This window comes from Balaenoptera musculus, chromosome 15 (assembly GCF_009873245.2).
Source record: "Balaenoptera musculus isolate JJ_BM4_2016_0621 chromosome 15, mBalMus1.pri.v3, whole genome shotgun sequence".
Lineage (NCBI taxonomy): Eukaryota > Metazoa > Chordata > Mammalia > Artiodactyla > Balaenopteridae > Balaenoptera > Balaenoptera musculus.
The window spans coordinates 85,363,092-85,384,747 of NC_045799.1; the positions used below are offsets into that span (position 1 = coordinate 85,363,092).

Sequence of the window (21,656 nt, forward strand, 5' to 3'; positions counted from 1 at the left end):
AACAGAGGTAACGATACCCACGCTTCCAGGGGAAGTTAAATGACACAACCCACCTCATGAAGTCTGGCAATCTGTCACAGAGTAGGCGCTTAATAAATGTTACTTTCTCTTTCCTGTCTTCCCAAAGGCTGCCGGAGAGGGCAGGTTCAGAGGAACAGCAGGGCCCACGGTTACTGGACACACAGCCATCACCGGAGCCCACGCCATCACTGCTCTGTCCTAAAGGGACATCCAGAATGTCCACGTGGCTCTGTGCTCAGACCTCTTCTCTTCAGCCACACTGCATTTCTATGGGATGCAACCATCAACCAGAAACCGGTGATGCTGAAATAGGTCCCTCAGACCCAACCCCTCCCAGTGCCCTGGACCCACATTCACCAGAGGTAGGTACAGGCACGAGATGTGGATCGTTAAGCCTTTTGTTTTAAACTTGTGTTTAAACGTTTTATGTTTTTTTGGCCACTAGCAGACTTCATGCAACTGGCAGAAGTAAAATGTAAAAAGAATGTTTAAAAAAAAAGGAGAATGCAGCTGTCAGGACTATGAAGCAGGAAGGGAGATGACACGGTGGCAGTGTACAAGACGTCGCTTTGCCGGGATCCTGCCCGCGACATGTTTCCTACTGATACGGGAGGAACCATGCGTCCTGGTTCTGGCCCATTAGGAAACTGACAACAGTCTCTCCTGCACCAAATTAAACTGTCTGTCCTGAAACATGGACCTCTCCTTTCCAACGCGAAGTCCCAAGCACACCATTGGTCGGTTGGAGGCTCCTTGACAGGAGAGGCAGTTGGATTTTATTGCTCTTCTTTCTTTCACATGGTTACGCGAGGAGGTGGGGTTATTTACGGCCGAGGGCACATTCTAACCAAGCCGGGCGCCCAGCGCACTGGAGCATGCTGTACGAAGTAAGCTGGGCATCCTGGCCACGCTCACCTGGCACAGGAGAATCCTGGCCCGGGGGGTGTGTCCGCAGCAGAGTGCCTTCCTCTGCAGGGGGAGCTGTGCCTTGCGGGTCCCACGGCTGTCGTAAGGCTGGCGGACTCCGCAGGGACAGGCTTTGACTATTCTGGGGGCCTTGTTACTTGGCCGTCCGTTCACTGCTGTCAGTCACTGAGGCAAATCTTCGACCCGGAGCTGAGAGGAACCCCAGGATGGTTCCTCCAGCCCCGTGTTTCACTCCTCCAAGGCCCCGTGGCCACTCAGGGGTAGATGGACTGCTGAGAGCTTGGGGTGTAGATGAAAAACACTGTTCGCTACATCTGGACCCGCGTTAATTAGCTGGGTGCTGGTTTGCATCCGTGAAGCTCTGAGCTACAGGCCCAGCGAATGTCCGAACCACAAAGGGATCCCCTGCCCCATTCAGAGAAGCTGAGGCCCCTTCGCTGCTTAAGACGCGTCTGCTGCCCCACGCCCTCATCTGCACGACGGAATAATAAAAAGTCTGGTCTGTACCCCACAGGCCTCTCTCTCCACGTGGACGAGCTGTGGGACAACACGTGGGAATTGCTCTGGAACTGACGGAGGGCTGCGTGATGCTGAGGCAGTGACGGTGGCGATGACGTTGACGGCAGGGAAGACGGCGCGGGAGGCTTCACCACCAGGTCGCCGTGGGGAGCGTCTCGGAGGCGCGCGTCCTCACTGATGCCGTTCCAGCCTCATCTTCCCACCACGAGGAGGGCGGTTACAGCTGCCGTGACTGTCACTAGTGTTCTAAACCCCTCCTCGCCAGCAGACGGACCTGAACAAATGTCGCCTTTAAGTAGCAGGCAGTGACCTCGGCTCTTCCGGAAGCAGAACGTGTGCATGGGGACCGCCCATCCCTCATCTTCAGACAGAGCTGACAGCTGTTTGGATCGTGGGATGAGGGAGTCACTCAGACCAGGTATACCACTTGGGGTCCCAGGAGGCCGCAGCTCTAAGTGGTGAGCTGCCTTCCTTCCTGACCTGTGGCTGCCGCTGAAGGTCACCTCCAAAGAGGGCGCCCGTTCCGTGCGCCAAAGCAGAGCTGCCGGCAGGTCCCTGTGAGCCGCCCGGGCTGCTCATGGTCATCCCGTCAGGATGCAGGCTGGCCACACAGCCTCCCGGGCGGGCAGTGACAGTGGCCACCACCGTCCGGAGCCGACAGCACCCGCCGTGGGCACCAGCTTCACCCCCGTCGGTGCCGGCTCCTTGGACCAGGGGGCTGGTCCCCTTCTCCTTCAGCCCCGTTGCTGGCACATGTAGGAGAGAGTGACAGCGCTACGCTCCAACCCCAGCCCTGAGCCGTGCCTCCGGGGGTCTCTGAGGATGGCACAGCTCATGGTCTCTGCTCAGCGGACAGCAGACTGGTGGCCTTGCGAGGGGGAGGGCGGGGTGCCCAGGGGGGCCCACACGTGCTCCCTGCTGGCTGGGCAGGGCGGCAGGCAAGGTACCAAACCGACCTCTGACCCTGTTCCTCACCCGTGGAACTGGGATGGCAGTGCCCGGAGCTGTCGCGGGGATTCCACGAGGAGGTGGACGTGAATGCGGCACGGTACCCGGCACGCGGCTCGTTCTGAACGATGAGGGGACCTTGGTCCGCCTAGGAAACCATGGTCCTGGCCTCCTCCGTCCTCCTAGGAGGTCCTGGCAAGGGTTCTAGCACCCACGGGGGACAGTGGGACCCACTACTTAGTAGCCCCTCCCCAGCCCCGGAGCATGAGCCTGGCAGAAAGTGGCAACGCCAGGGCCGGGCGGGAAGTACAGTGAAGATGCCAAGGTATCTCCCCGGGCTGCCACCATCACCCTCCCAGGCGGGGGGCTTCCACGCGGGTGGACGTGAGGACGCAGGGCCCGAGGCCACTTCGTAGACCTGCCCGTCTAGACTGTTCCATCTGTAGGATTCTGGCAGGTGACGTAACCCCTCCCAGCCCTAGTCTCCTTCACCGTAGGAGGGGGGCGGCCGAGAGAAGAGGCCCAGGTTGGATCACGACACAGTGGGTCCAGCTGCGGCCGGCGGTGCAGCCCCTCCCTCCTGCCCGGCAGTTCACCAAACAGCTGGCTCGGGGTGTGGGGCGCTGCTCCTGCCCCATCAGCCATCACTAAGGAACGGCGGCCCCCAGGCGGGATCTGTCCACCTTGCTGACGCAGAGACAGCACAGAGAAGGGCCTCTCTGCGGCCTGTGACACGGTGACAGCGGCAGGCTGGGCTGCCCTCCCCGCCGCCCCCACTCCGTCCCTCCCGACTTCTGCCTCTCGGGCACTGGGGAGCGTCAGTCCCACTCCCGGGCTCAGGGCCCCACCGCCTGTCCATCTGTGCCTCGTCAGTCCCCGGGGCCTGGGGTGGGCAGACCATCTGTGCCGGGCTGCTCAGAAGGACGGGCGGGGAAGCGGCCCGGGTGGGCGTCTGGAAGCGGACGCAGGGTGCAAGGACTACCGGGTCCTGGCACGGGAGCGCCGACTAGAAGAGGAGACCTGGGCTTTCCGTGGCGCGTCTCCGCGTCCTGCACAGACTCCCTACTCAGTGGGCAGGAGCTGGCTGGGGAGGGCAGGGCCCCCATACCCCGGGGGAGGGTCCTCCTGGCCCTCTGGGTACCTTTCAACGGCACAGGCTGTGGCCTCGTGGCTGATGGACGAGGAGTAGGTCTGCCACTGTCCCCGGGGCAGCTCGCGCAGCTGCACCGTGAAGTACCGGATGGGGGAGGCCCCATCGCTGCCCGGGACCCACTGGAGCCACAGGCTGCGCGCGGTCACTTCCGCTTGGGGCACCAGGAGCTCCCTGGGGGGCGCCGGCCGCTCTGCAACCAAAAGAGGACAGATCAGGGGCACGTGAGAGGCTCGCAGTGAAATTAAGCAGGGGGAGGCACTGTGGCTGCCCAGAGAGTCGGCTGCATGGATTAGATGATCTGCAGACTGTTCCTGGTTCCGCAGGGATGTGAGGGTCTTTGACTTCGGCCGGCCCCCAGCTTGGATCTGACTGGAGACCCTGCTTGCTCTTGGAATGTTCCATCCTCAGAGCAGAGAAAGACAGACAGACAGACAGACTGGAGGTGAACCCACCCATGCTCCCCGACGGCACCGCCATGTAAGGCATCTTGAATGACACCTGGGTGCCCCGAGCATCTCCAGGTTCCTTTGGACTCTCTCCTGCTTTCTGATTTTGGGATGAGTGCATCTTTAACACTGATCTCCTCTCACTGGAAGTCGACCTGGGCCTGAAACTGTAAAGGCGTGTGGAGCAGGGGTGCCTGGGGGCTGTCACTGGCCACTCCGTGCCTGCAGGAATGGGGACTGGGACGCGGGGAGCGGGGCCGGGACCTGGCTTCTGAGTGGGGGTCGCTCGCCCGTCGTCGCCCTGTCTCCTCACCCCACTGATTTCAACAGAGAAGCCCCACAGAGGGAGGAGTCATTCTTTAACTGTTTATCATGAAGAGTATCAATTCTGATTAGAAGGTGTGGCATGAAGTAAAGCAGCAATTGATTGCCGGCCCCAGGTGATGGGCTGCCAGGGGCCCTTGCATCTAACTTAATCAGCATCCTTTGCTGAAGCACACACTTCGGCCAGGTGGTTTCTTCTCGCCCCGAGCAGCCTGAGTCCTGCCCCTGCTTCTCAGGCCCCTCCCGGACCCACTGGAAGGGACAAAGCTTCCCTGGGCCCCCTCTCCCTGAGCCACGCGGACCGAGGCCCTGCAGGCCCTGGCGGTGCAGGTGTTCCAGCTGTGAGACAGGGTGCAGGCGGGGGCACGTGGCGGGCAGGGGACAGGGCTGCCTCCTTAAGGGAGTTCACGTCAGTACTTGCACTCGGGTTTGGTTTAAGTCACATCAAACCCTGAGCAAAACCCTTTCCCCCTCCCTCAGAGGGGCTGCATGGGCTCTAAGGAGGATGGCAAGAAACAAGGCCTGCGGCTCTGAGCTGCCTGGGGGAGAAACTCAGCCCTGGCTGTTCCCCGCACACTGAAAGCGCTGGCCTGACCGAGTTCCGGTGGGGGGAACCTGCAGGAAGCTCCAGTATCGCGGGGGTGGGGGGGAGGAGAGGGGGAGGGGGGGAGGGGGAGGGGGAGGGGGAAGGGGAGGGGAGGGGGAGGGGGAGGGGGAGGGGGGGGGGGGGAAGGGGAGAGCTCTCTATCTTTGAACCTGGGAGGATCAGGCCTGAGAGCCCAGCCTGGGCGAGGGTTGGGCCGTGAGACCCGCTGTGCGTCCAGCTCCAGGTAGGCTCAGCGGTGCTTAAAGAACGCGCAGTTCGCGCAGCCACCCGCCCCAGGCACGCGGGACCTCCCCTCCCCCGGCCCGGCTGGGAATTGGGCCTCACGGTCTTACCTCTCTTCTCGGTGGTGATGACGGTGGCCTCCAGCGGCTCCCCCCAGCCCTGCCTGGTCTTGGCCGACAGCCGGAAGACGTACGCGGACTCCGGGGCCAGCTCAGTGGCCGTGAACTGCCTCACGGTGGCGCCGACCTCCACGGTGGTGAACGTGTTAGGGCTGCTGCTGGCCAGGCGGTAGGCGATCTGGTACCCTGGGGGGGCACGAGGGCGGCTGGTCAGCTGTGCCCTCACTCACGGGGAAGCCCCCAGTCCCGCCACCCGGGAAACCCTACAGAGCCACGTGTTTCTGTGCCGTTTCCCTCTCCCAGGCCAGCATCTGAGCTGCAGGCTGGGGCTCCTGGGAGAGAAGCCAGGCTCAGTGATGAAGGGAGGGCCTCGGGGCGCCAGGCCCCCTCTACTTCCTTCACGGAACTGGATGTGAAAACAGCTTCCTCTTCCCTGCGGTCCTCGGAGCCCGGAGGACCCAGGGAGCAGTGCGGACGGCGGGGGCTTTCTCTGTCCCTGCCCCCCGCCCGTCTTCCAGGGGCCCTGCCCTCAACCCCCAAGGGTCTTCTTGCCTGGAGCGCCCTTCTCCAGGGCTGCCCCGGAGGCTCTCACACCTGTGCTCAGACCACGTCTGTCTGTCTGTTTGCACACCCCGCTTCCTCCCGCCAGCCCAGCACTCCCGCCCCTCCCAAAAGCCCCACCCCTGCGGCTCTGAGCCGGGGCCTCCCCTGAAACAGCTCTCCCCACTGTCGAGGAAGCAGAAGGGAGTACATCAGCTTGGGGCAGGCCCCCGGCTCTGACCGTCTCTCAAAGTCCCCTGATCATCAAGGGTTCATGGTTGATCGGACTTCATTAAGGACCAGGCCTCCCCCAACAGGCCCTGCTGGGGCCCCTCTGCCCGCATCTGAAGAGGCAGAGCGGGCTTGCAGACCCAGCCCGAGCCTCCTGGGCTCCCAGACAACTGTGGTCCAGCCGCTGAGTCCTGCGCTAAGACCAGAAGTGGCGGTGCCGCGACCTCCACACCGCTAATGACAGCCAAGCCACTCAGTTCAACAGGGACCCTCAGGGGACCAGGGCAGCAGCGCTGAACCCAGCTCTGACTTCGCAGGGCGTCCCGTGGGTGTGACGGCCCCTGTGGAGATGGGCTGCTGGCCCTCGGGACAGGGCCTCTGGGCCTCAAGCAGCCTGCGTCTCTGTGGCCTCCTGCCCCGGGTGGGCATCCCTGCTCCTGCGGTCCTCCCACTCACACAGCCTTTGGCCCCATCAGTGGCCAAGCTTCCCGGCACCTGCCCGCCTGCGTAAGGAACCTCAGCCCGCCCGCCAGGTGGGGGGCCAGGAGGACGATCCCGTGGTGTCAGACGCAGAGTGTGCTCTAGCACTCAGTCCCTAACCACTGGGGGTCACTACCACGGCCACGCAGACGGGGGCCGGCAGCCCAGCCCTGTCCACAGTGAGCACTGTCACAGCGTGTCTGCAGGACCCTGGACAGGCTCTTACAGCTCTGTTCTGCCTCCGATGGCCATCCTCCCCGCCGTGGCGGCCAGCTGTCCCGGGGTGTCCTGCTGGACACCTGTCCTTTCCCATCCACTGACCGACGACCGGGGGCTCTTCTCCTGGACCTCCCCTAGCACCTCCCTCGCCCCTGCCTGGTCCTGGGGGAGGGGGCGTCTGGAGTTCGGGTGCATCGGGAGCCCAAGCCCAAGCTCTGAGACTGCCGGACACCTAGCGTCCTGAGAACGACAGCAATGTGGTCAGCGTGGCCACCGCGGCAGAGCCCTCCTGCTGCACGCCTGACGGTCCTCGCCCCCCGAGCCTCCGGTGGTCCTGCCAGGGAGCAGCAGAGCTCAGAAAGGTAAGCAGTCTGCCTGAGGTCACACAGAAAGTCACCAGCAGAGCTGGCCTGAGCCCTGCATCCGTCCGGCTCCAAAGCCTTCACTCTCCACCGAGTCACACTGTCCCGAGAAGCGAAAGCATCCGCCCCAGGCTCCCAGCAAAGGGAGTGGGGCCCTTGGTGTCCTGCCCCACGAGAAGAGCGTGTCTCCCAGGGACGACGGTGCCCCGGGAGCCACAAGATGTGGGAGCATGTGCCCGGGCTGCGCTCCAGGGTCCAGGAGAACGTGCCACTCCCTGTAGTCCGTTGTAGGTCCTGCTACTCATTTCCGCTTCACCGTTAACACCTCTGCGGTCGGCATTTGCTTTGTCAGAGTCGGTTTCCCTTCCGATCCTCCGGGGGGTTTGTGTCTGTTTTGGTCCTTCTGGTCCTCACCCCTGAGAGTCCCAGGTGATGCGATGAACTCGGTCCTCCGACTTTCGACAGCACCCGCTGGCTCCTCACCGTGACCCGTGGTGGAAGCGCTCACCTCCCCCTTGTCTCTCACACCATCCATCCTGATTAGTTACATTATTGCTTGTATTCTTCCCTGGCCTGGGCCTTTACACTTTAGATCCATTTATCTCTCTGTTATTTGATGTATTAACCCCCAGCTCTCTTCTGAAGCTCACCCACTGCTACGAGAGTGATATAAATCCATGTTTTTACACCAGCTCTGACCTCAGTACATCTACGCCGGCTTTTAGGTGTCGTATTGTTATTTTTATATTGTCAGGATTTGCAGGTGAAAAGCGACGCCCATGTTCGGCAGATTTCGAGGGGCACAGGGGGAGATGAGACGGCATGGAGGCAGCCTCTGTCTGAGGGTGGCACGGTCCGCGTGGGCACGTGGTTCATCCACAGAGTCTGCAGCAAGCCTCATGGGGGACTGGGGACCTCTATGTCTCCCTGGCCACTGGAGGAAAGTCTGTCTGTGCCTTTCGTACAGGTACGAAAGCAACTGACCAACGTCATTATCACACGCACATTCCCAAACTAAAGCAAGGAACTAAGGAAAGGTATTTTGCACAGGCAAACTGAACTTTACAATCCAGCACAAAGACTACACAGGCAGCAAAGACCCCCAATAAGAACATGATCAAACACAATACTTTAAAAACCTCAAGAGGGAGGCGTGGCCCAGGGTGAGTGAGTACGGCCATTCGAATACCACTCCTAGTGATGAAGAGATAGCAACCCTCCCCAGAGAACAAAGAGGTAACTTTCCGTTAAAAACAGATGAATGTATGTATGTCTGAGACCCGGGCCCTGTCTGCGTACACACTGAATTTCTGCATAGGACTGAGCTGACCAGGTTTCTTTTTCAGAGTGTGAGACAGCATGCCTACACCTGAGACGGCGGGACGAGCAGAAACCACCCGACCAGCACGCCCAGGCACCGGGAACACCGGGGCGGCCGCTGCCGTGCAGTTAACACTCGGCGTCCCGGGGGCCCCCGACACCCGTCAGGGAGCTCCCCTCACGACCCCACCGGCCAGCGTTCGGTCCCTTAACTTGTCCCTTCGTATTTCAGAGAGTCATGTGTGTCTCATTAAGACTCCTCATTAATTCAAATCACCTTTCACCTAGTAAGCCTCAATTAATGAGGCTGTATACACTTTTAGGAACAGGACACGATTACAGATGTGCTTTCTTTACCCTTTATTCTTTATGAGGTTTCATCTCTTCTCAGATTATCTGCCACTGGAGTTAAAAATCCTGGGATGAAACTCAGATTTTGTTCAAAGGTGCATCTTTGTGAGCTGGGATTCGGGAACAAAATGGGAACCGGTCTCCCTGAAGGTCCTCCCCTCCCCTCCCCTTCCTGGGCTGGCTCAGGTCTGCTCTCCATCAAAGGCTCCACCTCTGCCCTCCCCCACCCCCAGAGCACGACCCTAGGGTGACCCTTGACCTCGCCTCCACCTGGGCGGTGCTTTCCCATGGTCCCTCGCTCACTCCTTGTCCTCTCTCTTGCCAGCCTCCTCGCCATCCTGGCATTGGATGGTGTGTTGTAATGCTTCTAGATGGTCTCTTGTCTGTCTGTCTGTCTCTCAGAAGCCCCTGACCACGTAGCAGGATGTCGTCAGGAGACCCGGGTCCTAACCCAGTCTAGCTTTTCTCACCTCGGGCAAGTTTCAACTCTCGACTTTTTGTTTCTAGCTAAGAATAAAGAAAAACATCAGCCCCCGCTCATCAGGGCCCCTGTACTCCAGGTGCGTCACCCCTGCCATGTGCAGACCTCGTGGTGGTCTATGGTCCATGGTCCATGGGGCACATGACGGCGTCTCCATGTCACACCCGAGGATGGGGGCGCGGGGCACCCAGTAAACAGGACAGAGCTCCCTCCTGCTCTAAAATGATAGGATCCTGATGATGTCAAGGAAAGGGGGACAAAATAGAAAACAACTTGGCCACCCAACAGGATATTTTCAAGGTGACTGTGGAAGAGCGGGAGAAATCAGAGAGCATTCAGAAGCAGCAAGAAGCACGTCGCCCGGCCAGAGGCTGGACTCCAGCACGAACCCCCGTGGGCGACGTCCCTTCTGGAGGGGACACGTTGTTTCAGAAAGCAGCCGAAGAAATGGGGTGCCTGGAAGAGCCTTGGGGTGCCTGTGCAGGGAGGGGCTCAGGCGAGGGGTGGGTCAAGTCCCCCGCGGCAGGGCCTGGAGCCAAACCCGCCACGTCTGAAGGGGGGACAGACAGGTGGCGAGGAGCAGGCGGGCTCACCCACGGCTGCAGAGACCAGCCTTCGGCCCGGCCGCAGCCAGGGTGCTGTGCCGGCTGTAAAGGCAGGACACGAGGACAGTAAAGTGTGCAGCGGGACAGCACAGTGACACAAAGGATGGCTGCCCTGCATGTCCAGTCCACAGGCCTGCTGTGGGTCACCGTGGCCAAGCTGCCGGGAGATGAGCACCGAGCTGCATAGCAGGGTGGCAGGGGTAGAGAGGCTGGGGCTCTGCCCCACACGGGATGCTTCCCATTCGATGGGTATTTCTGCCTGAGCCCCGAGGGCTCCAGTCTACCCAGAGAACTGCATGAAATCTGGGCTGTTCTACCTGATCCGGGTCCCACATGGAGCCACTGGGAGAAAATTCCTCGGCCCGAGGGATATATTTGTATCTTCCTGTTATTTGCCCTAAAAGAGAGACAATATCCCTACTGTCCCCGTTCTGTGGTGTGTCGATAAAGATGAATACCTGCACCTCACCTTGACACGGATGTGATGAACAACGGAGGAGAGGCTTCTACACAGAAACAGCCAAGAGAAACAGCTGAGCGCTGGCTCGCACGTCAGGAACAAGGAGGGGAGAGCAGAGGGATGAGGGCGTTTGGGGGACAAGGCTCGTCATGTGATTCTGGGTCCAGGAAGCTCAGAAGCACGAGCTGAATCTCAGCGACGTGAGGTCAGAGGCCGCGGCCATGCGAGGAAGGAACAGGGAGAGGGGACCCACGGCGGGAGGAGAGGCGCCCAGAGCAGCCCACTGTTGAAGGTCACGGTGAATCGTGCTGACACAGGCATTCGGAGAAGCAAGGCCATGTACGAGCCGCGGGGCCCCAAGGCGAAGATGAAAACCGTGGGCAAGAGAAGCCTGAGCAGCTCAGAAGTGCCCGGGAGATGAGGAAACGTGGCTCGTCTAGAAAATCAGGACCCAGAGAGGACGAGGCTCCAAGCAGGAGGCAGGTTCCGGGCCGCCCGCGGGGGAGGCGCAAGCAGGAGAGTCTGAGAGACGCCGCGGAGGACGGGAGGCCTTGGCGGGGGCCGGCGGGGGCCGGCGGGGGTCTCAGCTGCCTCGGTTCAGTGAGCTGGCTGTCGAAGGGCCCCAGAATTATTTTGAGAGAATCGTGTAGACATTTTAGGTGGTGGCAGGCTTTTATAAAGACTGGATGCTTCCTGGGCAAACAAAAGGCGTCGATCTGAGAGTCGCCTGTGCAGTGACCATCCCCGGGGCCTCGAGGCCAAGGCCACGAGTGGGGTCCGGTGCTGCCGGCCCCTCTGCAGGCGCTGTCGGGGGGTGTGTGGCTGGTGACAGCCCCACCAACGCCCATTCGTGCTTCGCAGAACCCACAGCAGCTGAGTCTCCCTGTGGGCAAGCGTCAGCCTAGCCCAGATGCCACCCGGCTCGCTGGTTTTACGGCTTATCCGTTTGAGGGCTGGGGGCAGACAGATGCAACAGTGGAGGAAACGATGCATTTGCGAACTCGGATCGTACTCAGTCGAGCCCCTAATTCCCAGCAGAGTTCTCGCTCACCCTCGTGTGATAAGCTGAAGGTCAAGGTGCAGCCCTCGTGGGCAAGCTGACTTCTAATCGGCGGAAGGGGAGGGTCTGGCGTGTCTGGCAGGGCGGACCCGCGTGGGTTTGAAGAGCACGTGCATCACTTGAGCGTAACAGCATTTGAGGGACTGTGGGGCAGCTGGCAAGTGGGGGAGGGATGGCCGCTCTCAGGTGGCTCCCACCACGCCCCCCAAAGCAAGGCTCTAAATGCCGCCAGCTCTCCCGGGTAAAACACTGACACAAATAAGCAAGTGTTTTTCCTTCTAGGCGCCTCCAGTGTTTCACGCTGTTAATCTCTTTTGGAAGTGCAAGAACATGCTTTGGTATAGATTACAAAAGCACTCGCTGCAGAGGTGGTTATGTACTCAGAAGGCCACGCCATCGGAGCGGGAACACTGATTCAAGGCCCCTGGATGCAAAGTGAGTCTCGAAGAAAGATGTTTTCCTTTGTCCCCTGTGGACACCAGTCTGAACCTTTAGAAATTGTTTTCCCGTCTTTCCTACAGCATCTACCATTTAGTGCGCTGGCTGTAATGATATCCAGGTGACAGGTTACCCAAGACAGCGTTCGTTACAATGACCACTCAACGCCATTACAGCCACGCAGGCTCACGTGTGATGTCTCCCGCTTTGGAGGGACGCGGAGCACTGTTTCATTTAGCCTCTGTTTGGCCACGGTTGGAACCGTCAAAGGATTAAAGTACGACCCCCTCCTTACCTGGAGTTTTGTGATTTTTCAGTGACCCCCAGGGACTACAGATCCACACCCAAACTTCTCAGTGCCTCGGGGGTGTCCTGTAACCCAGCCCCATGCTGCCTTCCAGCATAAACCCTCCGTTCCAGCCGCCAGCGTGGCGGAGAGCAAAGCCGTGCCACACGCCCTTGGTGGGTGCGGAGTAAATACTGAGTGTAAATACACAGCGATGCAGAACACCCCCCCGGTCCGAGAGAAGGGGTGAGACGCCGAACGGCCACAGCGTTCCAGCTGGCGCTGGCCAGGCACTTGCTGGGAGGCGGGCCCTGTTCTGGCTTCTCTGTGCACCGCGTACTGGCCCTACCAGGGAGGTACACGCCGCCCCCTTTGAGGGTGGGGAAGCCCAGGCACACGGAGACTAAGTGACTGGTGTGAATTCACTCGCCGAGGTCGGCGCCCGGCCACGTGGCTGCGGGGTTGCCCCCTCCACCCAGCCTGTCCGCCACGCAGGGTTTAAAACACAGGGGAGGCTCAAAGGGGGCAGCCCATGCTGCGTCTCACCCGCTGCAGCCCGAAGAGGCTGGGCCGCGCGCGACCCTCTGTCGTGCCACACCTGCCCTGACGTCCCCGCGGACACGACGCCCGGCCAGTGCCCGTGGTGGGGCTTCAGGCCATGTCACTGCGAGTCCGGGGTGGGGAGGGCCGTCACTTTTTAAAATAATTAATTAATTAATTAATTAATCTTTGGCTGCGTTGGGTCCTCATTGCTGCGCGGGCTTCCTCTAGTTGCGGTGAGCGGGGGCTACTCTTCGTTGTGGTGCGTGGGCTTCTCGTTGCGGTAGCTTCTTTTGTTGGGGAGCATGGGATCTAGGTGCACAGGCTTCAGTAGTTGTGGCACGTGGGTTCAGTAGTTGCGGCTCACAGGCTCAGTAGTTGTGGCGCACAGGCTCAGTAGTTGTGGTGCACGGGCTTAGTTGCTCCATGGCATGTGGGATCTTCCCGGACCAGGGCTCGAACCCGTGTCCCCTGAATTGGCAGGTGGATTCTTAACCACTGCACCACCAGGGAACTCCCGAGGACTGTCACTTTAGAGCAAAGAACGGAGGGACCCTGGTGTGCTCTGAACCCCAGCAGAGGAGGCCTGTCTGCACGTGAGAGTGACCGCTCGACCCACCAGGAAAAAGCCAAACAAACAGATTCGATGACGTGAGCTTTTAAAGTTTATGTGAAAAGCACTATAACCAAAACTAAGAGGGAAAACTTTGGCAACAGATGTGACACTTAATATTCTTAGTGATCATATGGGCTAATATTTACTGAACTGAAGGTCCTGACCCCAGAGCCAGGCCTCCAGCCCAGATGCGACCTCAGGGCCAGGCCGCTCAGCCACTGGGTCTTTATGTTGCTGCCAGTGTGTAAAGAGTATGTGAAAATCAACAAGGAAAGGGTGAGTCCCCAAGAAACAATGGTCAAAGGGCCAATGTTATGGGCCGAACTGCGTCCCCTCCCCAGATTTATATGTTAAAGTTCTAACCATGAGCACCCGAGAATGTGATTGTATGTGGAGCTGGGGTCTTTACAGAGGTGATTAAGGTAACGTGAGGTCATGTGGGTGGGCCCTAATCCAATAGGACTGGTGTTAGGGAAAGGAGGTCAGGACACAGACACATGCAGAGGGCAGACCATGTGAGGACACAGGGAGAAGACGGCCGTCTACATGCCAGGGAGGGAGGCCTCAGGAGGAACCAACCCTACCAACACCTGGATCTTGGATTTCCGGCCTCCAGAAGTGACAGAAAATAAATTTCTGTTGTTTACACCGCCCACTTTGTGGTACTTCATGCAGTCCTAGCAAACTAATACAGGACATAAACTGGAAATTCCCAAGAGGAAGAAAAATACTTGTGGCCAAGAAACTTTGAAAATATCCCCTCAAAATATAAATAGTATACTTTACCTATCAAACTGGCCAAGTTAACACCCAGTGCTGGTGAGGGTGGGGTGACATGGGCTAATTAACACAGTGTTTCTGAAAATTTGAAATGTGTGTGAAGATCCTTAAAAATGTCCTAACACCTGCTCTGAGTTATTCTACTTCTAGGACTATATCCTGAGGAAATCACCAGAAATGCTACAAACATTTACCTCTAAGGATGGTAGTCTCAGATGAAAAGCCTTCCTGTCATTTAAAAATAATAAATATGAGTAAACTATTACATATAGAATGGATGAACAACAAGGTCCTATTGTACAGCACAGGAAACTATCTTCAATATCCTGTAATAAACCATAATAGAAAGGAAAAAAATAATAAACATGATATTAAGTAAAGGAAAGCTTCTAAGTGCACCGTTGAACTGGCAAGAGGGAAGGAGAAATGGTAGGGATTGGAGAGGAAACGGGAACAGCATTTCAGAGACGTTAAGATGCCCAGGGCAGCCCAGGGATAAATGAACAAGGAAGGCCCGGCTCATCTGCTGTCGGGGAAATCCAGCATAAAACCACAAGGAGACACCACTGAGCCTTCCAGGATGGCACAAAAAATTAAAGTCTGAGTCTACCAAGTGTTGGCAAAGGTGTATCAAGCGATGGGGACCCACGTGCCTGCTGATGGGAGTGTAAACTGGGGTTACCACTTAGGAAAACAGTCTGGCGTCACTGTGTAAAGTGGAAAATGTGCAGACTCTATGACCCAACGAGGCTGTGCCTAGGTGGGCACAGGTGCACCAGGAGGGGAGCCTCCGAATGTCCACGTCAGAGAACAGAGGCGTGACCTGCTGTACGCAGGATTAGACCACCAGGGAGCACGTTGATGCCGCCATAGAGACAAGCCAAGATTCACAAGGTGGAAAGAACAAGCAAGTCACAGAAAAATATGTAACGGGAACTTATACAAAGTGTATAGCGTGCAATGCTAACATTAAGTTGTTTGGGCTTCAACATAACACTAGTACAATCGTAAAGGAAAAGAAAGCAATGACAAACACAAAATTCAGGGGCGTGTCTACCTCTTGTTGGGGTTTCAACGGTACTGGTGGCGTTCTACGTCTTCAACTGGGAGCAGAGACATCTGTATCTTTTTATTATTCACTATAACATAAATACACTAGCATGAAGAGATTCCTTTGTAAGTATGAACTATTTTATAGTTCAAATACTAGAAAATGACTGGGAGAAAAGAAGTTGACATTATTTTTAGGTGGTGGAATTGTGGGTGATTTCCATTTTCTTCTTGTTACTTTTGTGAATTTTATTTAAGAATTTTTTAGTGAATATGCTATTTTTATTTTATAGTTGCCCTTTTTAAATTATAAAGTATTTCAAACATGCAGAAAAATACTTGGAATAATATAGATCACACACCCATGTATTCATCACACACTGAACAAATCTTGAGATTTTGCCAAATTTTTATGTTTTGTTTTTGTTTTTATAAGAGAGAAAATATGACAGAAAAAAGTTGAAGCTATTCTGGTGGTCTTATTGGATCCTCTTCCTCAAAGGTAACCCCTATTCTCAACTTATTGCAAATTCCTGCCAAGTTTTTATACTTTTACTATATACGTGTAGTCATAAATGATACGTGGTAATGTCTGTGGAGCGCTTAAATGTAGAGACATTCTTAAGCTGGATATATTCTTCTGCAACTTGCTTTTCTTCACTCAACAGATGTTTGTGAGACTTATTCATGTTGACACATGTAGGTCTTGTTCATTACTTTAATTGCTACCGTGATTTCTGCTGTAATGAATAGCCTGCAATTTACCTTTTCATTGCCTTATTGATGGACATTTGGATTGTTTCCAGTTCCTTCTTTTTTAAAATTTTCTGTTCTTTAAAGCAGCTCTGCAGTGGATCTCCTTGTGCGTTTCTTCCTGTGAACAGGCGTGAGGATTTCTCCAGGGTTAAGACCCGGAGGGGGAGCAGCTGGGGTACGAGGTGCACCCATGCCCGGATCGCCCCACTGCAGCTGTGCCAGGTCACGCTCCCAACAAGAGTGTGTGACGCTGCGTCCCCAAACCCTCCCCTCTGCTGGGGATCGTCAGACTTTCTGTGGTTCTAAACTGGATGAATGTGAAACGCTATCTAAATTATCTGCATTGTACACGTGCTTTTATGGTCAGAAAAACTGATGTTGAAGACACCCTTAAAAGTAGGTGACACGATTCTAAAGTGAGCCGCCGGTCTCCTGTGGACGGAGGATTCGTGCTGTGACTGTGAGCGCAGGTGCTTTGGGAGCAAAGAGGAGAAGAGCCCAGCCCAGGTCGGGATGGGCGAGGGGGTAGGCCGCAGGCAGAGATGCCACCTGATGTGACTGTCAGAGGTAGAGCAGCGGCCCGGGGAAGGGGGTCTCTCCTGGTAAAGAGCCAGGCGAGTACCACGGCTCAGAGCTGGTTGGGGCCGGAACCTCGCCATGTCGGCAGGGAAGCCCTCGGATGAGCACGTCAAAGCCACAGCAACAAAACCAGAGCACACGTCTGTCTGTGCGAAGAGGGAATCCCACGTCAAGGGCACACTTTCCTTCTGCACATCCCCGTGGAGTCCTGCTGTCAGAACTAATTCTTATCGGCCCAGGAAAGCTGCGGAGAGCACAGAGATGATCCCAGAATCGGGACGAGCCGGGGTGTCAGCAGAGGCGGTGGCGGGGACCTGGGGCAGCAGGGACTCCTTCTCCAGCAGCCGGGGCCCCCGCTCCTCACAGAGAACCCCGCTCTGGAAGGCTCCTAGGGCTGGAAGTGACAGGTGGAATTTCACATCTTGTGCTCTGAAAATGCTTCCTGCTCCACAGCGTGCTGGGGCATCCCCTGGGTAAACAGGCGGCTCGCCCTGCTTGCTCCAGGGAAGGCTGCAGGCTGGGCGCTGAGCCGGGGGCAGGCCCTGCCGGCGCGCGGGCTCCAGGAAACCCGGCGAGTAGCGGCTCCGCAGAGCACTCCCGCCCCAGGGCCTGAGACCGGCCTGCAATGGTCCCCCAGCTGGCGGGAGCCGAAATGCACACTGCAACAGAGCCTTCTCCGGCTGTTTATTGTGATTTTAATAGCAAGAACCTGCAGTTCCAGAGGTCACCTAGTTCAGAAACACTGTCGTCACAGCAAAGTGGCTGCAGGAACTGCAGAAGGAAAGAGTGGAGCCGAAGGGCCCCTGGCCTGCTGTGCAGATGACTTGGGAGCCCCAGGCTCCGTCTTAATGAAGCCGGAACTCAATAAATATCTGCCTTTCTGTTCACCCTTTTCACGGCTGCCAGATATTATCCAAAAGACATATCCGATCGTGTCACTTCGCTGCTCAAGGTCCTTGGGTGACTCCCAATGGTCCTCAGCACAGATTTGCAAATTTTTTTTAAAAAATGAAGTGAAACCCTTTTCTAAACCAAATCTTATAATCCTCAGCTCAAAAGCAGGTCTCTGTGGTGCATTTTACTGCTGTTTGTAAGCCGTGTTTGTGGTCCTACTGTCAATCCCCGGTACCCAAGCAGGCGTAGGCGGGGTCTGCCGAGGGTGGGCAGGAGGTTAATACCGCATCTCAGGTCTGGCCTGTGTCGGGTGCGTACGCCGGGCCTCATGCCTGGCCTTTAAAGGCCCACTTTGCAAGGTCTGGGCCTCTGGCCCCTCCTGCACGCGAAGCACGGCCTTCCCAGCGGTTCACAGCCCGGCCCAGCCCACGTCTCCCTCCGGGAGGTCTGTGCTCCCACAGGCAAAAGGCAGCGCTCCGTTCAAGGATTTGGAAACCACTTATGCAACCAAGCGGGATCCTACGGGGCCTTCCCAGGATGGACCCTCCCCGTACCCTCTGCTGCAGCTCCTCTCTGAGGCACCCAGATAACAGTGTCTGATGCGCTTACCCCGAGTTGTTTTACAGACGCTCAAACCTCCACCACATGGAAGACGTTAACTACTCGATGACCCTGAGCACGTAACGTAGCCCCCAGACCTCCTGGAGGCTGAGGATTGATCACGTGAACCCCTGCGACACTGCCCTGTGACCTCACCATCAACCACTCAGAGAGCTGCGCGTGAGCCGATCACACACCCCGCGACCCCCCTCCCTCGCCTGGCCTTTAACAATGCTTTGCTGAAACGCTTCGGGGAGTTGGGGTGTTTTGAGCACCAGCTGCCCTGGACGCCTTGCTTGTTGCCCTGCAATGAAGGTCGCGCTTTCCTTCACCGCAACCTAATGTCAGTAGATTGGCTTTACTGGACGCGGGCTAGCGGACCCAAGTTGTGGTTTGCTATGACTCATCCTCAAGATAAAGCCCGACCATGCCTTCCGCCCACTGAGCCCCCTGGCCCAGAAGGCGCGGCTTGCAGGGCGTTTCCTGGAACCCCTACCGCATTGCGACCACGTGGTAGCGTCGCTGGTGTCTACCCCACGAGGACGGCCCACCTGCATCTTATTCACTCCTTACCTACCACTCTGAGCACGAGCCCTGGCATATCCGAGGCCCTTAATTTGTCCTGGTGAAAGGGTGAACAAATAAAGGGGCTGATGATTTTTTAAAATAAAATTTGCTGCCTTTGGGAAACTAGGACAAATTAAGGCTTTTCATCAAAGTTATCAGAGCTGGTGCTCTGAATGAAAAGTTCAGAGTAAACCATTTCCCTGAGACCTAAGCATGCAGTTCACTCGGGAAACTTCCTCAAAGGGTTAGGTGCAGGCCCTGCAGCAGAAGACAGACGTTTCCGGGACTTCGGAGCAAAGCCCGGGAGTGAATCTTCTATGAAAAACAAGCCCGTGGTTTTCCAAACACACATCAGAATAGCTGGGTTATTTCAGAGCGGACGGAAGGTCAACTGCAGATGGTACTGCCACGAACCACGAACGAACACGAAATTCTGGGCTAACAAAATGTAAATTTCATTCTGCAAAGAAAGCTTAGCGCAGGACACAGTTAGAGGGCTGCAGTCTCTCAGTTCAGAAGATGCCAGGCTGCTGTAGACAGGATTTTTTCTTTAACCTCTCAGACACCTAATAAAAATAGACGAAATCGATCTATTTGTTCTCGCTCTCTAAGCTGTGATCCCTTCAGTCACTGCCGCTCCCTTACCCAGAATAACGCCGTTGGGCTCCTCCGGCGGCTGCCACACGATCCGCACAGACGTGAGTCTCACCTCTGGGAACACAAGCCTCACGGGTGGGCCTGGGGCTGAAGGGAAAAAAAGACCGGAGATCCAGGCACCGCTGGGATGTCATGTGGGAACACGACGGGGCCTCATGGGGGAGGATTCTGCGGGCTGGCCGAGGGCAGGCATGACTGCCGATGACACCATTCATGGGTGAATTCCTCTAAGTTCTGGGAGAGTGACTTTTGGAATCTCTGTGTGTCTCCCTAACGATTCTGAGGAAACGCCTCATTTTGAATCCAGCTCGTCTGCTTTCCAAGCAGCGTAAGCAGTGCCCATGAGCTATGCTGCGAGTCCTGTGAGCGTGTCACCTAAGGCTAGCTGCCCAGTTGTTAAACAGCATCGTAGAGGGTACGTCAAGTCACAGGAGAGACTTCACCAATCTGAGCTGATTCCTCTCCTGGGCTGGACATCCACCAAGCAGGTGTCAGATAAATAAGGTGGCCGAAGGTCCCTCCCACCTCCAAATGGAGGTTACAATTATTGACCAAGTAACATGGCTATAACCAATGATTTTTCTCTTAGGCACACGACCCCTCTCCTGCATTGTCCCAGAAAATTAAGAGCTGATGTCCACAAACACACGTAATAGTGCTTCTGTGTGGTCTGGTGCACCAGTAATTCAAAAAGCAGCTACGTATCCCGGCACCATTGAATAATAGGGTCACGGCCATCGTAAAATATATTTACTTAAATGGAGAGGCGAGTAAGTGTGTGGCCAGCATGGGAACTTCTCGTTGGAACTTAAGAACTGACTGGTTCCCAGGTAGGAGGAAATGAGCACGCCGCAAGCAATACAAAAATAAAATGACGTGCGTTACAGTCATTGCAGGGCTGCTGAATTCCGCCTCGAGCTATTAAGTTGAGAACAGTATTTTAAATTATAAACACGTGTTATGACCCCTGTGTTCGGGTGAAATAAATGAAAGAAGGAGGCCACGGGCTCACACACCGGGACCAATTCACGAATAGGGAACTCTGACGTCTGTCTTCTGTGGTTTCTGCCCCCTCGCTGTCCCCCAGGCTGATCATTTGTATCACAACGAAATGAGGGGAAGGAGAAACACATTTATATCGGGATTGTGAGAGAAAAAGAGAAATCAGTCCATGACGCCCCAGCCTATACTTTGGGAAGAAACCATGATAACTGCCCGAGTCTGAGGAACAGTTACTAAAAGCCCCTGTTACTTTTTATGTGTGTGGCCCTCGACAGACCACATAGTTTTGCAAAGACATGACCTTGAGGTCACACGGTCCCTCTCAGACCCCAGCCACCCTGAGACCAGCTCCCAGGGAAGGACCAGGTTCAAGGCGCCCCCTCTTCTGACCCAGGGGAGGCCCAGCTACGGGTGTCCCCCAGGAACACGGAGAGAATGTTGTCAACTCAGCGGTCAGAGTGCGTTGGGGGGTTGATTTAATTACTTCAGTAAAGATGCTTAAGAAAATCTATGGGTGTTTCACTTCTGTCAGCTGCTTCTGAGGCTGGGTTTTTTTGGGGGGAGATTGGCATTCTCCCCCAGAATATTCATCACAGTCTATTTAACGAAGATCATGTAAAGGAGCTAACCTTTAAGTGTTTGACATCTGCAAAGTGGAGAAACGTATTTCCTGATGATTTAGACAATGCCGTCAAGGTGTACTTGTTACTGCGGCTGCGAACCCCGGGTATCCTGGGAGCCCGTCACACACCGCGCTCTGTGGGGCCTCTAATGATCCCTTACTATGCAAACGAGAGCGGGAAGCCCAGAGAATCTAGAGTCGAGGCACGGGGTCTGCAGTGGGGTTTTTCAGCCAGGTTTGTGCCACCACCACCAGGCCTTAGGTTTTTCTGGCCCAGCCTGCCCGGCCTTTACTGCACTGCCTACAGCAGAGCTACGATGAAATTGTGCTCAGGCTGATAATCAGGCCGTGAACATTCACTCCGGCTGAAACTGGCCATAGAAGCGCTCAGCGACCAGAAAACAACTTTGTTTTGTTTTCCTGTGCTGAAACGAAGAAAAAAGAGTGTTTTGAAAATTAAGTTAAAAATGACAACCATCCAAAGGGTTTGGATGGCGACAGCAAACCTGGGAGACGGGCAAAGGCGCAGCCGTCGACGTACCGTCATCTTTGGTCCGCTCCAGGATGGGGGGCGAGCTGGGGACCCCGTTCCCGATGCGGGTGAAGGCCAGCACCTGGAGCTCGTACAGCACGAACTTGCCCAGACCCGCCAGGAGCGCGGACTGCGTGTGGTTCCCTCGGACCACGTGGCTCCTGGGCTCAGGATCCAGATCTCTGGCGCGGAACAGGATCTGAGCATGACACACAAGGGGGGCGGTCAGGAGGACGGTGTGCAAGGAGGGGCCTCGGTGGGCCAGGGTCTCAGGACCACGCGGCAAGGACCAGGCAACTGAGGGTCCTCCCCCTGGGCAGCTGTGTTGAGGGCTTAGGGATC

At 56.4% G+C, this 21,656-nt stretch overlaps 1 protein-coding gene across 1 annotated transcript in view; it reads right to left on the reverse strand.

Annotated features, from left to right (window-relative positions):
- Window positions 1-21,656, reverse strand: part of SDK1 (sidekick cell adhesion molecule 1) — an 824,383-nt gene that overhangs the window by 82,508 nt on the left and 720,219 nt on the right. Inside the window, exons 29-32 of the mRNA XM_036826800.1 lie at window positions 21,324-21,513; window positions 19,147-19,245; window positions 5,278-5,472; window positions 3,557-3,758 (exon numbers count right to left, since the gene is read on the reverse strand). Of these exons, the coding sequence (XP_036682695.1) occupies window positions 3,557-3,758; window positions 5,278-5,472; window positions 19,147-19,245; window positions 21,324-21,513 (686 nt within the window). The remainder of the gene's footprint in view (window positions 1-3,556; window positions 3,759-5,277; window positions 5,473-19,146; window positions 19,246-21,323; window positions 21,514-21,656) is intronic.